Genomic DNA, 18801 nt, shown 5'->3' with positions numbered 1-18801 from the left:
TATCTTGATTAGATCATGATCGAAAAAATTAATCAGTACCATTGATATAAAATATATAATGAACAGCGTATGAAATTGATTAGTTATAAATGGTATTTACATGTTACCTTATTAATTAATTAATTATTATATAATCTTAGAATAGATACATTTGAGTATTCGTAGTGCCATTGATATCAGGATCGAAACGAGCTGGGTAGTTATAAATCAAGGAATCGGTTTCTTCTTTTGCAGTGGCGAATGTGTGATAGTTAGATTTAGCTACATACACAAGGTGATCATAAAAGTATCTATTTGCAGTTACAATTTTTTCTCCACGAGGTATATTTTGACCGGGTTTCCATTCGTAAGCTGGTTTTTCGGGGTGGAATTGAACTCCATAGAATGGGTATCGTTTGTGTTCAACACTGGCAATAAATTCGATACCTTTGGAGCTGGTGCTAGTGGATGTTACGATCCAGTTGTCTGGTAAACTGGTGCTTTTGAAGTCTTCCACATATGCACACCATCTGCAAAGAAATTTACATCACAACAATGTATTAGGTATGCCAGTCGAGGGCAGAATTATAACGACATGGAGTATTTTTTTGGATAGGAAATTCAGGTGATGGGTACTCATACTCACACGTGCCAGTTCATGGTGCTATTATGTGTCGCCAGAGTATGATGTTGTTCTGGGGTTAGTCGGGAGAAAAGTGCGGTCATTGACGGATCTTGAGTAAAATTGATCGGATAATTGTCGTAATACACGTCACATTGGCGGAGGAAATTGGAATCGTTGTTTGCAGCAACTACCAAAAATTCGAATCCTAAGCAAACTCCGAGTATTGGGAACACAGTTCCATTGTCATTGATCTATACATAAAAATAAAATTTGATTTACGTTCCCTTTGGTGAATTGAAAAATTTTAGGTATCACTAGTTCATGAATGATATTCCGTACCTCTTTGGCTAATCTGTATACTGTTCTTACTGATTCGTAGTATGGGTTACCTCTGCCGTGCTTTGCACCTCCACCCGGTAGTACGAGACCGTTTACTGATTTCAAAAGATTTCTGAAAAAAATCGTAAAAAATGTTTGAAATAGTTTTCTCTACAAAATTTGAAAGTAAGTTTCAAATTCCGTATTAACAAAATTTTTCACCTGTAATAAGATTCTGGTTTACCAGTGACAATTGGGACTACTCTGGCTCCAGCACTTTCGGTAGCTTTTACATATGATGTCGCGATGAAACTTGTATGGGCTGGGAAAAAAGGTAAATAATGAGGGGGAATTTCTTGAGATAGTACCCCAATAATAGGTTCATCGTTCAATTCAACAGAATTCACATAAACCGAAAAACAAAACAAAAGCGTCGTTATCACTTCTTTCATGATTTTTTTTTTTTATGAATCAACTCAAAGTAGGTATATGTTTTCAAATCATTCAAACGCGAGCAAATGGTTAAATGTAATTAATTAGTACGCTTCAAAGTGAAGTGTTCTAACGATATTAATGAGTCCATTTCAAAAATTATCTGTTAATAAATTTCCATTCAATTTTTTTTCTAGATTTTAATCGTTACTTAATTAAAGTTTTTATTTTACCCTTGTAATTTAAATGAGATATGTAGACCTATTATGAATATTACGTGTTTATCTACTCGTGATTATTGGTTTTTTGATGGGCTCTGCATAATATACCTACTCGTATTATTGAGATAATTTGAAACTTTTGATAAAGAACAAATGTTTGTGTTGAACACTAAAAAAGCAATTATTTTGCATCACTTGAAAAAAAAAGGACAATGAAACCCCCGCTTTAAATGAACTTTTTGAGATGATATTGTGACTTTTTTGCGATTATTACCTTCCTCGTTGTGCCAAAAATAATTTCTTTCTCCATAAATTTCATAAGCTAAGTAAAACAAGAATTGAGAATTCATGTTTGAAAGATTCGAAAATAATGATTTATGGAGAGGAATAATGATGGTTTGTTGAAAAGTGATGAAGTATGTATTTAAGTACCACAAAAGTAAGGGAAATCTTAGGCAAAACTTTTGCAGAAAAATTGGAAAAAATTTCAAAAAAAAATTACTGTAAGGACGTACGTATGTATGTACTTCTACCTACCTACGTACCTATAGATATTTAATAAAAAATACTATTCTGGAAATTTTTTTAAAAAGTAGTTTAAAAATACATTTGCGAAAATATGTGATTTTACTTCGAGGATCCATGTCTTATTTTGTGAAAACCTCAAATTTTTTAGTCTGTTTGAATGTGCTTTATACTTGGTAGTTTTTCGTTGTTGATTTAAAAGAAAAATTAGGTATCCACCAGCATGAGCTATTCATGATTAATTTTGGGAAAAAAGGATGCTCTGTTCCTGTTTCTTGTGTGGTTTGCGTAATCGCCGCATTGCTGTATGGTTTGATTATAAAAGAATCAAAAAAATAAACTAATTAACTATCGAAATGTTTGGCGATCATTAGATCATGAAGTCTCTGATCAGCCCGATTTATTTTTTTAAAATCAATGCAGATTATTTTCGATTAAAATCAAGGTTAGCATTCGCAAAATTAAAAACGTCATTTATAGACTCCATTTTCATTATCTACCAAAGCTTTTAGAGAAGAGATATGCGATTTTAATTTACGTATATCGTTCGCTTAAGCGTGAATTTTGATTTAAACGACTCTTCCCATACCCCTCGATTTGAATTACTGCCGAGTTCCACAATTAATCTTAGCGTTGATACAATATAATGGATCGCAAAAGCTTAAGGTATACGCTTATGGCAATTAAAATTCTTTCGATTGATATTATAGTGTACGCACATCGGATAAAAGAGAGAGCACATCGCGATGACAGTACCTTTCATCAGAGCTTCTAGGCAAACGTTTAATTGCATTTAAAAATTAATTTATCGTTTTCATTAGTACGATATGGAATTGAATACGACAACCCACAATTAGGCATTCCAAAAAGTATATATTGTAACCTGTTGTTTCTTATTAGTTTTCCTTTTTTTTTTCTCTTAACGGTGTAAAAACCGCACAGCAAAGACGTGTTAGAACACCACGTGCGTAATATTTAATAATTACGTCGATGATTGGCGAGACTTATATGCATTAACATTGACAATGCCGCCTTTATTTTGGATGAGAAAAGTGCTTATTATAGGAGGAATAATTTAAGCGATGAAATGTGAAAATCAGAACGAGCTTTGGAAAGAAAAACGGCATTTTTGTGAGCGAGTAACACGCGACTGTGCGACCTATACAGGGTGTCCCATTAGATGACCGTTATGGCGAGAATGAGAACAAGATAAATTATGTGGATGGGTCGATTTTATACCTTCTTTTTTTGGTTGAAATTTTGAAGAAAAAATTAAATCAAAATGACTTCGGAAGGTTGTATTGCTATTTTACCTTTCCCTGCCTCCTGTAAACACTCGATTTCTCAAAATTACTTTTTTGCTGGAAATGATTAAAAACCGATTTCTGACTTATCCCAACTTCCTGGAGTATATTTCAGGACTGGTCTAGAGCCTCCAACGACGTAGTCATTTTCTCCAGTTTTTCGTAACTGGTTCAGAAGTTTCGGAACTGGTAACGTTTTCTCTGGTTACTTGAACTTCGGTTCGGATCGATCAGAAAATGAATTCCTTCAATAGGACACCTTGTATACTTACGTATTTTGGTGTTGGAAGAAGTAGATGAACAGTTTTTAAAACGCGCGCGAGTTTGTAGCCACAGCTTCAGCGTGGCATATTCGAAAAATAATTTTTCATCGTTTATTAGCGAGTTGAATCGGATGCCGGCTGGTATTCTTGTATTAAAAGGTTAATAACTTGGAACCGGTGAGACCTCGTTACTCATCGTCATGTCATCACGCGTCCTCATCCTAATTAATGACAAATTATCTAGCGAGTCGAGCGTGTGTGAACAATGCAAATGCCTTAGACGTTCGCCAAGTGTTGATTTTTCATTGATTAATTACAAAAGAGTACGCAAATGTAGGTACATGGTTGAAGCACGAGCTGTTTTTAAGAATCGCTTTTCTCATCAGTTCGAATTAAAACGTACCCACTTAAGGATTAAAATAAAAGATGTGCGAGCTTTGAGTACACGGTTGATTTTCAAGTGGTTCTTTTTTTTTCATTCGACGGTTAAAATCTCTTGTAACACGCGGTTCGCGTTCTTTTTGTGCTCCTTTCCTCAATTGGTTCCCTTCGTCAAAAATACAATGACATATTTGCGGTATTAATCTATGATGGAAGCGAATTGCTTTTAATAAAGTTCAATTTAAATACGCGCTGTGGACTGCGGTTAAAGTAGATAACAACATTATTTCAGCTAATAAATTATTGTAACCGTAAGCTCTGCACAGACGTCTGGATTTACTAAAACAATAGCACGTCAGGTATTAACAATCCACGCATTTTTCCTTTTTAGAAACCTACTGTATTTGTACATTTATATGTGAAAATTTCCATCCAAGGACGTATTATTATGAAATTCAAATTGAAAATGAAATTGTCCCCTATACGTCTTTGCCCTTTTAATCTCGAATCCAGACCAGTGTTCGAGGTGGGTTTCAGTTTGGCACATGTGCCGAACGTAATTTTCGAATTTATTTCGTTTATTGTTCAGAGGAGATTTGACGAATATAGTGGATTTGCCGGATTTAGCCAAGATATCGTTGGTAATTTTTTGCATTTTTTTCTTCCGAATACTTCTTTTCCAATTTCCACGTGCGTAGTTTAAATCGGTATAATTTTCTTATTTACGTAGACAAGTTATACCTATCGTTCAAACAATTTCCTCCGATGCTTTTCAAGCCTGATTTTTTCATCTTCAACGCCCCTCGCTTTATTTAGATGATTTGCATCCGAAATGGGTTTCTTTATTATAGTAGTTTCTCCTCGCTTCACTTTAAGATCGTTCGCCCCTTCGAGGCTCATCTTCACCAAAAACAGACAAAACAGTACAAAAGTAGGCAAAAATCCGCTATTAACCCACTTTTTCAGCAAATGTGTTTTCTAAGTTGAAGGGATCGTTTGCTTTTCAACAGTTAAGTAAAAAAGGTACACATACGAGTATGTTGTGTGACGTATTGTTGATCAAGTTTTTGAAGGAACTGAAATACAAGTATCGCAACTTGATTTTTTGATCTGACTCTTCTAATATACCTATCGCAGCTGAGAACCTCTACCTACCAAATTACACGAATATAATACCCGATTTTCAAATCTGATATCTTATGCATTAGGTGTGCATTTTTATATTTTATTGTATGGAAATCTGAAACCTTTCAGATTACTCATAGAACACTCGTACAAATTGTTTTTTCACATTCGCTAACAAAGAAGAGAATATGGAAAGTGTATAGATATGAAATTGTCGAGTCATGTGTTTTCTCGAATTAAACACACGAGAGGGAAATACGTTGCAATCTTCGCTCTTCAGACGATATGACTCCGCATATTGGTGTAGAATAAGCTAAAAAGAATGTGTCTACTAAACACTTTGAGCAGTAGATTGAAAGACTAGCAGAATTCGAAACGACATGATACATCGCAAAAATAAATTCTTTTTAGAGGTGCTCATTCGATATATAGTCTATATTCTATACCCTAAAAAGTGCTCTAGAAATCGACTTTTTTTTAAACCTCTTGGGGACTGAAAAGTTTTATATTTTATGGGTATTCACAACCACCCTCGTTCCAAAAATGCAATGTTCCCACCCCTAAGTCTGTGGGCTCCCCCCTTGGGGGGCTCCTGAAAGTCGCCTGTAAATACTTTTCGGGGACTATGGGAACATTATATTTTTGAAAAGGGCATATACCACTGATTGAAAAAATAAAATGTTCCCACCCCTCCGACCATGGGCTGAGGTACCACCCCCCTAGAGGGGGTGTGAAAATCCGTCTTGTGGTATGTATTTTCGTAATTTTTGAGTTGAATATGTATTGTTGTATTGTTATAGTTGAAAAACAATCAATACCCCTTCCTCCCCCACCCTTGAAAAGGGTCCACCCCCCTAAAAATTTGAAATGCGTATATTTCCTGATGTAATGCACTTATCTGAGGGCAATTTTTTTTGTCAGGTAGCAATTAATGCCTAGAATTTGAGAAGCATTTTTTCCACTCACCCTCACCTCGCACTCACGTCTCAGCTCTTTACTCAAATAATTGAGAACACACAACTTTACCTGTAATTCAGTTATTTTCACGCGGTTTTCACTGTTAACCTTCAAGTTGAACTTGGAATACAAAAAAAACCACTCACCTCATCCTTTGTACTCATGTTTCATCCTCTTCCCTCCATCACTTCAAAATTAGGTACCCATTTTACTCAAATAATTGGGAACACACAATTTTGGCTGTAATTCAGTTATTTTCACGTGGTTTTCACTGTTAACCTTCAAGTTGAACTTGGAATGCAAAAAAAAAACCACTCACCTCATCCTTTGTACTCCTGTTTAATCCTCTCCCCTCTATGTATCACTTCAAAATTAGGTACCCATTTTTGTTGATAATTTCAATGGTTTTAACTTTCTTCTATACTGAAATTTTTCATAGTAAGATACTTGTAGTTATGAAATAATGATCACTAATATCACTATACTTGGTCTACACTTCACAGTTTGACCCCAAAGCTTCCTCCTGCTTCCCTCCTTCCCTCTTCATAAAATTGATGTAAATTTTTTAAAAAACGAGTTTTGTTATTTCTCGCAACATTATTAGCAGTATGTATGAAACATAGTGAAGTAGATCTCTTGACATTTTTTTATTTAAACCATTGTATACTCGTTTAAAAATTCAAAGTTCATTTTTGTCAAAATTATGAGCTCTCAAAATAATAAATGCTTTCTTGAAAACATGATAATTTTGCAATTTTCTTCCAAAGATGGTACATATAATTAAACAATTGATGTAGAATTATAATATGCTACAGTGGGCATCAAAATTTTCTAATTCTTCAATTTTTTGAGCTCTCGCAAGTAGGAGGGGAGCTTAGTCATTCACCTAAAAATTTGAAATTATTCCTACGTCCTGGTAATGTCATCTTACCATAATTGTTAGCAAGGCTTCATGAAATTACTAGAATTTCAAAAAAGAAGAAAAAAATTGAAAAACAGAACACTCTAAAGCTCGTTTTTCGCACGAAGGAGGGAAGGAGACTTGATATAACAAAAAATATTACCTAGTTGAACCAAAAAAGGAGTTAACTCTTTGCTCCCTTAATATAAAACATGATTTAGGAAGTTTTCTGATCCAAATGGATAAAAATAATCATTCTTGTTTCATTCAGAAAAAGGGAGTATAGGAATTAGTTGAATTTTCTTCAATATGTATTTAAATTCATACAAGAAAAAAAAATTTAAATGGATTACTTTGTGAGTTTGTGATGTTGTCTGGTGTCTGCAAAAAGGCTCAATTTTCAATTCAAATTCTTACATACAAGCAAGAAATTCGCTATTTTTATTCCCAAAATGTAGTCACTTGGGGGCTCTGAGAAAAGCCATCTGAGAGGAATTTTGTCCCTTAGCACCCCTCAGACCAAACTGGACTGTTTCTTTCAAAAAAAAAAAAATTGCAAAAACGTAGATATGTAGTTAGAAATTTGATTTAAAGTAATATTCAATCAGTAGGTACCTAGCTGCATTTTTTTCTATGGAAGAGTTCATATTATCCATTTAGTCGCATATGCACTAATTTGATACCAAGTTGTTGAAGTAGTTTTAATAAGCGGTTCCTTGCTGTTAGTCATATGTACGATGCAACGCAAGTCTTCCTTTTAAAACTAAAAATTACATATGTAGAATATGAAAGCTGCTTTAAAACATAAATTGACAAATCACTCAAAGAACCTTAAACGAATTTGAACACTTCATCAAGAACACTTCTACATGAATAAAACCATTTTAGAAATGATTTGTAGACCCATTACTATCAAAAAATGCAAGCGATAAGATTATTGAGAATGCAGACGTTTGAAAGATTTCTTTAAAAAACTGATACTCCAAGCAGAGTCGATGATAACAGAAAAGGTATAGAAATACACCATTTTTGGTTATAGGAAGAAATTTTATAGGACTCAATTTTATTGATAATACCACCAATTTACCTTATTTTTCTACCTCATACTTATTTTATGTAATAAGCAAAACAGGCATTTTTCGCAACATTTTTTTGATTCCATTTCATTATTAAGACTGAAATGAAAAAATAACATCACCGTCAACATTACAAAATATATAACTGAAAATCGCGTATATTTCTATACCTACAGAAGATATGGCAAATAATTTGTAGGTAATCGACCCTCGTAAAAGCGTATTTCCAACATTATTGAAGTACTATAATATAGCTGAGATGTAGGCAGTTAGGTACCTTCCTACCTTCTCATATATTTCACTTGCTTCATACATAGACATACTGCTAATAATGTTGCGAGAAATAACAAAACTCGTTTTTTAAAAAATTTACATCAATTTTATGAAGAGGGAAGGAGGGAAGCAGGAGGAAGCTTTGGGGTCAAACTGTGAAGTGTAGACCAAGTATAGTGATATTAGTGATCATTATTTCATAACTACAAGTATCTTACTATGAAAAATTTCAGTATAGAAGAAAGTTAAAACCATTGAAAATATCAACAAAAATGGGTACCTAATTTTGAAGTGATACATAGAGGGGAGAGGATTAAACAGGAGTACAAAGGATGAGGTGAGTGGTTTTTTTTTTGCATTCCAAGTTCAACTTGAAGGTTAACAGTGAAAACCACGTGAAAATAACTGAATTACAGCCAAAGTTGTGTGTTCCCAATTATTTGAGTAAAATGGGTACCTAATTTTGAAGTGATGGAGGGAAGAGGATGAAACATGAGTACAAAGGATGAGGTGAGTGGTTTTTTTTGTATTCCAAGTTCAACTTGAAGGTTAACAGTGAAAACCGCGTGAAAATAACTGAATTACAGGTAAAGTTGTGTGTTCTCAATTATTTGAGTAAAGAGCTGAGACGTGAGTGCGAGGTGAGGGTGAGTGGAAAAAATGCTTCTCAAATTCTAGGCATTAATTGCTACCTGACAAAAAAAATTGCCCTCAGATAAGTGCATTACATCAGGAAATATACGCATTTCAAATTTTTAGGGGGGTGGACCCTTTTCAAGGGTGGGGGAGGAAGGGGTATTGATTGTTTTTCAACTATAACAATACAACAATACATATTCAACTCAAAAATTACGAAAATACATACCACAAGACGGATTTTCACACCCCCTCTAGGGGGGTGGTACCTCAGCCCATGGTCGGAGGGGTGGGAACATTTTATTTTTTCAATCAGTGGTATATGCCCTTTTCAAAAATATAATGTTCCCATAGTCCCCGAAAAGTATTTACAGGCGACTTTCAGGAGCCCCCCCAGGGGGGAGCCCACAGACTTAGGGGTGGGAACATTGCATTTTTGGAACGAGGGTGGTTGTGAATACCCATAAAATATAAAACTTTTCAGTCCCCAGACCGAAAATTTTTTTTGATCACTTTTTGGCTCATAGAATATAGACTAATAAGATAATGAATGAATTGATAGAGTCTCGAAGCGTTGTGCGTAGTTCGGAGAATTTATTACGCGACGAGAAAAAAATTTGTATCGAATTTTTTTCGATAAGGCTGAATAAATTAACTCATTTTGATAGATACGTAGTTTTCTCGAATGCCCAATTCGTTTGTTGCAGATAATGAGAATCGGCTAGGGTTAAATTGGAATTTATATGATCAAAGATGAGTTAGTAGCCTAAATTGACGATAGACGTATCTCTTTTTGTTTTTGGCAAAGGGTAAAAGTAATGAAATTATGCTTCATTGAAAGTGCTAGACGGTCTGTAAATGGGGATGAAATTTATATTACAATTTATAAGCCCGAGTGTATACTTACGTACATTTACAGCAGCCTATGTTAAAATAGAGCTGCGGAGCTCAAGTTTGAATTTGGAAGCTGTGAAATTTATAGATATACCGAATGCGTTTTTACAAGGCGAGAAAACGCTAAATTCATTTTTAAACTTTAGTTTGTGAACCGGTTTTGCGATATGAAACCTCTCTCAGCACGAGCTATAAATTGTAAAAATTTCGGAGGGAAAATGGCAAACTACTATTGATCATATTAACTATACGTATAATAGGTACGTATATTACATCGGATAGCTTATATTTCACCTTTGAAGGACTCCTGCTCCGTTTATTTGTAAATCAAACTCGAAAGAAACGAAAAAATATTTACTGTAAGAACCCATACCCGTATAGGTATAAATGTTTTTTGCATTTTTAAAACCGGTTTCGTTTAGAAATTTCGAACCGATTAAACGATCAAAATCTTGGCATATTAAAAAAATAACGAGTCGTTTGAAAACTTCATATATGTCATGAATGAATTTTCTTCAGGTAGGTAGCCCATGCTTAATACTGCATGGCAGCATTTTCATGAAACGTATAAAAACAAATTTAATTCCGAACTGATTTAAAATTAAATAAATCTTGATTTTAAATTGTTCACCATCGAAACAATATTGTTGTTAAAGAATTTAGTTCGATTCGTGCTGCTTTCATTAAACTTTGGCCTTTTCGCTTAACAAGTTCGCAGTTATAGATGTTTAGGGAATAATATAGCTCAAATCTAATGGTTTAATTAGTCCAAATATGTACAAAAAGTAAATGTTTAACAATTTTCGCTTCTATATGCCTGTGTACTCTTACTTATACACATACGTCTACTTCCGAGTTGAAAGGAAATTATCGTTATGCTTATGCGTCGTATTGTTTTTTCTTTTTTCCTGTTTTCGCGTTTTCATAAGATTGTTAGGAGTTTTGAAATTCCTTTTTGATTTATTTCCCAATTAAACTTTCGTCGTTGCTACAGGCCATTCCACGAATTTTAATCTGCGAGTATTTCCTCGAAGAAGCTAAACTAGGTGGTCTTATTTTGTTAACTTTTGTTTTCGAGTTGGTTTTATTCGTACGAATTTGTTTATTTTTTAAAAAGGAAAGCTTCATCTTTTTGTTATACTTATGCAGCATAATTTTTGATTAATTGAATAGTGAAATTCCAAGTTATCCTTGAGCATTACTATCCTCAATTTTTATATCGAGTATATAGTTCTAACTATCTTATTGAAATTATCACGCAATGCCATTTTTTTTAAGGCAGTTGGATGTCCAAATCCTCCCCTCCTCCATGGAAAATGTGCCAAGTTGAAATTCAGTAGCTCCTCAAAACTTGAAAAAAGAAGTTAAATCATTTGAATTTGGTCGTCTTATAAATGTTCTTTCAGTTTTACGAAAGAAATGCTTTGATGCTTGCTTCTGATCTACACCTTTCAAGACAACGCCACAATTTCCTCTTCCTCCCTCATCGATGACTGAGAGTAATTTCGGCAGTTTTAAGCAAAAAAAACCGTTAAGTTTTGCAAACAAATTCTAAAAATTGAATTGAATCAGTACCAAATTCAATAAATTGAAAAGTCACTGAAATCAGATACTTACATTAAGCATTTTTGTTCAGATGTTCAGTAGCGATTTTGAGAGAACGATGATTTTTTACGGCCTTTGATTCAGAACTATGATTTTTATTATGAAAATGTGTTTTACCGACTTTTCTTAAGAAAAGTGGAGTACTGTATTTGTTGCGATGGTGGAAGTTGGGTCAGGGAGTGACTTTTCTTTACGTTTTGAGGGTCTGGGATCACGATACGACTATTCCCGAAAATTCAGGTTTCCTTATATAAGGTTTATATATATATATAAGTTTTTTTTTGGTTTTTTCGATATAACTCAAAAGCTGTAAACTTTTGGATCGTGGTGATAATTTTGGTTTGTAGGGACGGTAAAGGTCTAGTTATATGCAAAGTTTCATCAAAATTGGTTCAGCCGTTTTCTAGATATTGAATTTTGAAAAATTTTGAAAAAAAAGTTTAAAGTTCAATAACCTCGAAAACTTTGAAATTTTGGAACATGATGGTTATGTCAAAAAATCGGGCTCGTAACCTAGTTGTATGATATTAAATTTGATCAAAATCGGTTCAGCCGTTCCTGAGAAATTTCATTTTTAATGAATTTTGTGCAAAGTCACCCTGCAAATTTTGTCGCTCGATGAACTCTGAAGCTGGGAACTTTTGAAACATGATGATGATGACAAAATGTTAGGCAAGGATCAAAGGGGTGAAATTTTAAATTTCATCAAAATCGGTTAAGCCGTTCTTGAGAAATTAATTTTTGAATTTAATAATTTTTTTCATATGCCATTTTACCACATGAAATTTATCGATTTTCGTAATTATTTCAAAATTCGAATATTCGCGGATGAATTTTTGAAATTTGAGTTCGACAAAAATTCGAGGATATTTTTGGTGATATGATGGACGTTTAAACGATACATTTATCGATCAATTTCACGAAAATGAAAATTTATCGATTTTCTGATTTTTGTAATTATTTCGAAATTCGAATATTCGCGGATGAATTTTTGAAATTCGAGTTCGACAAAAATTCGAGGATATTTTTAATGATACGATGGACGTTTAAACGATACGTTTATCGATCAATTTCACGAAAATTAAAATTAAAATTTATCGATTTTCTAATTTCAAATAGTCAACATGTATACCTTTTAAAAATACATTTTGGAAAAGTACATCGGTAGCCCTGTGGCGAAGGAAATAGCTTCCTAAACGAGAGGTACAAGGTTCAAAGCGTACCCCTAGCACAAATTTTTGAAAAATTTTTTAAACGATTTTTGACAGAAAATGTTGGATTTATCGATTTTCTTATTTCGAATGTACGCGGATCAATTTTATACTCAATAATTACTCGAATTATTCACGAATAATTAACCAAAAATTAATTAACAGTATTTTTGACAGAAAATGTTGAAATTTATCGATTTTCTTATTTCAAATGATTTTTAATTTTTGCAAGATGATTTTTGACAGAAAATATTGGAATTTATCGATTTTCTTATTATGCAGATCAATTTTGGACTCGATAATTACTCGATATAATATTTGCGAAAAATTAACCAAAAATTAATTAAATGAATCGAGTCGTTTGCGAATGATTCACGAAAAATAATTACCTACTTAAATGAAAAGTTCAATCTGTTCGCGAATGAGTCGCTTATACGAATCGATTCGCTCGCGAATGATTCATTAATACGAATCAATTCGTTCGCGAATGATTCATCAAAAATTGAGTAAATGAATCGATTCGTTCGCGAACGAGTCACTCGTACCAATTGATTCGTTCGCGAACGAGTCACTTACACGAATCGATTCGTTCGCGAACGAGTCACTTACACGAATCGATTCGTTCGTGAACGAGTCACTTGTACAAATCGATTCGTTCGCGAACGAGTCACTTATACGAATCAATTTGTTCACGAATAATTTAGTAACTATTGATTGACTCGTTCGCGAATGATTCACCTACAAATCAATCGAATGATTCACCAAGAAATCAATCAATTTATTTACTAAATTGCCAATTGTTCGTAAATGATTTGATTCGATTGTAAACAGATCAATTGCTGTAAAAATGTTTCAAAAAAAGTGAATCAATTCGTTCCTAAAAAAATTTTAATCAAAGAAAAGTCGGTCTTCTCACGCTAAATGCGTGAGTGTTTTTTTAAAACTGAAATTCATTCCTAATATTTTTGGGCTAGCTTTTCACTTTTGCATGCAAGCTGTTTTAATCTATCAGCTTCAAGTGTGACTCTTCCAATCCTCCCGTCTTATTTAATTTTGTATAGAAAAACTATTGATTCGAGGGTTGAAAAATTGACTACACATCTAGCTTCTGATGAAGTAATCTCATCACTTACCTACTGTTGTGATAAATTTTTAACAATTGAAATTTTCAAACTTCATGATAATGATATTGAATTTGATGAATTACAAAATAGAAATTTAATCAGTAACGACCACTGGTAACATTTTACGATCGTTTTGTTCGGAATTGGGGAATTTTACTCGATCCATCATTTGTATCTTTTCTTCGCTATCTCTAATTGATTATCAAATAAATTTCCACGTTTTATACTACGTGAATAATGATCGCGCAGATTTATTTGACGATTTTAGCATTACGTAATGGACAGTTTATAACCCATTACTTGCTTAGTGTAAAATTTTATGTAGTATTGGGAGGTTCGCGGTATCGTTTTTCAATAAGATCTCGTCTTTAATTTGTTTGCAATTGGTGCTCGTATAATATACGCGGCACGTTCCGACTGAAAAAAGAAACCCCATCTTCAATTCCAATACATTAGCGAAATTAACGCTAATTGTTTAGGTACCTACACCACAGTACAAAAATATACGTACAGTGTAAGTAAGTATATAAACTAACCGAGTACGGAGTACTCTCTGTGTCGGTGGAATTATCACCGAAATTATACAATACACGAGCGAGATCTCGAAACCGGTTTTAGTTTTTGAGAATATATTAGTAATTCATCACAAAGTAGAACCAATGTTGAAACATTGAATGAAATATCACCGTAGGTTTGGAGCTATTGGGTGTTCGGCTGCAGTGAAGGATTGATAGGGTCCTTTGAAAAATTATAATGCGTAATGAAGATTCAAACAAGGCTGTCGTATGTAATAAGAAGTAGAAAAAAAAATAAAAAGTAAACTGGTTTCGTTTTCATTACGACTCTTTGAGAGTTGAGATGAGCTGAGTTGTTGCTTTTACCTTATACCTTTACCTACATTAAATTTACTAATTACCATTTAAGATGAAAATTACCTCAGAAAAAAAAATTCCGTAAATGGATAAAAATCCAAGGTACATGTAAAGTTTAACAGTTGAGGTAATAATGTGGCCGCTGGTGTATTTATACGCGTGTTAATGTATCTAAAGAGGTATAATAATTGAGGCCTTATAGTTAATGTACACTGTGCCAATGATGTAGGTTTGTGAGTTGCGCTTGTTGATTGCCAGTAATTTGAATATTTTCCCCCGTTGAATTGTATCCAAGTTTATTTGGTGGTTAATTAGATGCATTTTCGTTGCAGTGGATTGCTTGTGTGTGTGTGTGTGTGTTTTTTTACTCAATTTCGCTGCTTAATTGTAACGTCGAGATTTTAATTAAAGTTTTTTTTTTGACTTTACAGGAAGAGATCGGAGAAGTGTTTGATAAATGGGGTGCCAATTCTCGAGTCCAAGAACCGGTGAAATGGAAGAGTAAAGAGGAACCAACGCCATCGTTGCCGCCGCCTCCGGTCCTAAATGAATATCATAGCAAAAAATATCCGCCGGAGAACGATAATTTCGGGCAAGATTTGAATTTATTTAAATCGTATTCTTTACCGATTCGACGCGAGAGTAGGAATTACGAGAAGTACTTGGATGCGTGGTCGAAAAGCCTTTTAGCCGAGTTTAATACTATAATTCAAGATGACCACGATATATCTTCGGATAATGCGGAAAGCGCCGATGACGATTACGACGAAGTAGCCGCCGATTCGTCGGACGAAGATTGTACACTGATGAGGATGAAGTATACGATCAACAAGCACCACGACGATTATCGTGCGTCGCCCACCGTTTCGCCGTCTACGTCCGAGCATTCGTCCGAAAGTTCCGGTAACGGTAATAGGCGAACGCCGCCGTATATTTCGCGTATGATCAAGAACAAACAACGTTCGCAAATTGCCTCCATTCATAATAAACACGATCCGGTTTTAGTCAATGTTAAAATATACCCTACCGAGCAAGCCAGGTTACCGCAGCTTCGAGGATCTGATTATGCATTTCACAATGGTCATCATCACGTGAGTGAACCCTACCTTACCTAAAGATCTAAACATACAGGGTGTCCCATCAAACATCAGCCTTCAACCAATAGGTATGTGGGTTTGCATGTTCGAGATGTTCACCCTAAAGAAAAATAGAAAAAAAAACAGTGAAGAAGGCGATGGTATCTTGAAATGTTTGTGAAAATTTTATTGCTTGGATCCTGATGGGCCTATAAAGAAGGGGAGGAGGAAGAAACAAATTGCCTCTGATCAAATTCAACAATTTTTTCAAGAGCAAAAATTTTTAATTTGCGGAATTAAAGAAAATTTGTAATTTTTTATCGCCCAGATGCATTTTTTAGGGACTCTTTTCAAAAAAATTAAAGTTGATCCTTTTAGTCCAAACCCTCGTGACAAAATTTTATGAATGACAGATCACCTCTTAACCCTTCCAAAAAGGGTGAAAATGACATTTCTGATTGAAATTTTCATCGTTAGTAGTTTTCAACTGGATTTTTCAAGCTTGCAAAAATGCTAGACTCTAAGGTACTGAGAAGTAATTCATGGAATTTTTTTGAAATTTTTTCGAACGCATTTTTGATGATTTCCTTTCTTTTGAGACACCATTACAAAAAAATGTATTCTTGTGTATCTCATCTATAGGTGTACAACATATGTATATTTTTGGGGATTTTTTATGTGGGTGTTTCACCTTCAAAATTGTACATATAAATCAGATTTTTCACGATTTTTCCTACCCAGACTGATATCAACTCCAAAGCATGCTTAATAATTCAATTTCAGAGAAAGTAGTGATATCTTCGATTTTTTTTACCTGCGATGAGACTGCGTGCATTTTTTTCATATTGAAAAAATGTTCAGTACTTTGACAAAAATGAGTAAGTTCACCCCTTCAGGTTTCACCGGAGGCAATCTGTGCAGCCTTCTTGTGGTGTTTTCTGACAACTGTCGCCTGTCATAAGTAGGTGTAGAGGTAGATGATTAGACACGTGTGAATCTAAAGATGATAGTCGTTTTATGGGACACCTTGTAAGTTGTGAAAAATTATCTATTAGTTTTTTTCATCTCACGAGAAACTTACGATGGTGAACTTTGATTCAATAAATGCGTTTGCGTCGTGTATGTATTTGAATAAGGACTTCTGTTGTAGGCGTACTCCCCGTACGAATGCTGCATAAATCAGCTGGAAAGTCGATCTAAACAACAAGTAACTGAAACCGGAACCCAAACTTCGCCCGCTGAATCAAGATCGTCCAGTTTCACGTGGATTTCTGATTGCTCGGAGGATGACCATTCGTCGACGACATCTTCGACAGAGGATTCTCGTCGATTAGGCGATAGCTCGGGTGATTCTACTCCGGTGAAGGATGAGCCCGAATCGGGTATTGGAACTGCTTCACCGCCTCGCCATTGTAGATATAATAAACGTGAGTACGACTGACGATATTGATAAGTAGCCAGTAGGATAGATAAGTCAAGTTGTTATTGTACGAAATGGGGGTTTCCGAATAATCATACCGAAAAGATACCTAAGCTATTCATTTAACGGTACCTATACCTAAGTACTATCGTTTTTACAATTCGTCATCCTTATCGTAGTCCAGTCAGCGTACTTACATGTCCACTACTCGTGTACAATATGAACAAGGACAATGACTCGATGATAGTTGTTTTTAATTACTCGAGCTGTATCTATGGTTTGAATGATAAGTATACCTAGACTTACTCGTACCTACCTTCCTAGGTGCAGATAAGTTTGCATGGGGGAATTTTATTTAGAACGTTCTGTTGCGAAATTTCAAATGAAAAATATTTCCATATTTTTAAATAATTTTTGAAAATTTGGATGTAAGTATCTAGATTTTTGATGGTTTTTTTATTATGTAAATTGATACTCTCATTTCATATGATTGATAATCTTGCTGTCGGAATTCACTCAGAAAATACCTTCACTATGAAAATTGACGGATTTGGAAATTCCTATGTGCCAAAATTAATCTCAATCGATTCGGTATTTTAGTACCGAAAAAAGCGCTGCCTCTTACAATCTTTTGATTTCATTTTTTTGCGATAGATTTGTTAAAAGTCTATTTTTTTGGATCATTTTTTAAAATTTTAGCGTTTTTTATACCTACGAATGAACCTCTCCCTCTATCGAGAAATTCTGGCGATGTCCTCAATACCGAATAAAAGCAATTTTCATTTAGAACAGGCTCAAATTCGAAACATACTATGTAGATGATTACATACTTACATCGAATGGAAAAAATACTTTATCAATTTTTTTGTCTTTTTTCTTTCTTTTTTTTTTTTTTGTAAAATACTTCGTGCCGACATTTTTGCGACGTTCATTTTTTTCTTCTTCGGTACCTATATGATAAATTCATAACTCGTAAAAATAGCATCTTGGTAAAAAAAAAAAATCAAGAAAAATGACTGGAGTAGCTTCTATAATGAAATTTTTTCACTAAGCGTCCGGCATCTTGTGTTGCATTGAAAGGTCAATGGCTGACCCTGGTTCATAAAATTGTCCTTTTCTCTTTTCAAAATTTCAATGAAAGTATCAAGAACAAATTGAAAATTTTTGAGCATACCCACTCGTTTTTCTTCTTCTTTTTCGCCCGCCAAAAATTCACTGACCAGCGATAGGTATATTTATAATAAGTAAATATCAATCCGAAAGTTTTAAAATACATATAGGTGGAAGAATGCGTCTTCGCAATCTAACTCGAACGAAACCAGCATTCTTCGAATCTGTATATTGAGAAATATTGGGAAATAAATGTCGGTAGATATTCGATATTCGAACGAGATGAAATTCAATTTAAAATTTCATAAAAACTCGAAATACCTCGAGCAAATGGAAAATTCGCCAGACCCACACATTTGCACGCGACTTTGTTCTAAGGGTGTTGGAATTTTTGTATCTGAACTAGATCCAATGAATTGTAAATATGTGTAGGGTAGGTACTATATGACTATATGAGATAGGCAGAGGTACAA

At 34.2% G+C, this 18801-nt stretch overlaps 2 protein-coding genes across 3 annotated transcripts in view; one reads left to right on the top strand and one right to left on the bottom strand.

Moving 5' to 3' along the window:
- cv-c (crossveinless c) overlaps positions 1-18801 on the top strand; it is a 180592-nt gene that overhangs the window by 58844 nt on the left and 102947 nt on the right. For both annotated transcript variants that reach the window (XM_065345940.1, XM_065345939.1), the window contains exons 4-5: positions 15154-15813; positions 16949-17225. In XM_065345940.1, the coding sequence (XP_065202012.1) occupies positions 15154-15813; positions 16949-17225 (937 nt within the window). The remainder of the gene's footprint in view (positions 1-15153; positions 15814-16948; positions 17226-18801) is intronic.
- On the bottom strand, positions 41-1488 carry LOC135832589 (gamma-glutamyl hydrolase-like). Its single transcript, XM_065345942.1, has 4 exons — positions 1145-1488; positions 944-1055; positions 626-855; positions 41-509 (listed from the first exon to the last, which is right to left on the bottom strand). The coding sequence occupies exons 1-4, from the start codon at positions 1372-1374 to the stop codon at positions 137-139; spliced, it is 945 nt and encodes a 314-aa protein (XP_065202014.1). The 5' UTR covers positions 1375-1488; the 3' UTR covers positions 41-136.

The sequence above is a fragment of the Planococcus citri genome, chromosome 1, assembly GCF_950023065.1.
Source record: "Planococcus citri chromosome 1, ihPlaCitr1.1, whole genome shotgun sequence".
Classification (NCBI taxonomy): Eukaryota; Metazoa; Arthropoda; class Insecta; order Hemiptera; family Pseudococcidae; genus Planococcus; species Planococcus citri.
This window is presented reverse-complemented; position numbering and strand designations above follow the sequence as displayed.

Bases quoted from the DNA above. Each gene is read 5' to 3' on its own strand.
- LOC135832589 (XM_065345942.1), bottom strand. From the start codon at position 1,374: ATGAAAGAAGTGATAACGACGCTTTTGTTTTGTTTTTCGGTTTATGTG. The intron at 856-943 runs GTACGGAATATC...TTTTATGTATAG, and splicing joins TATACAGATTAGCCAAAGAG to ATCAATGACAATGGAACTGT. The intron at 510-625 runs GTGAGTATGAGT...ATTTCTTTGCAG, and splicing joins AGCACCATGAACTGGCACGT to ATGGTGTGCATATGTGGAAG.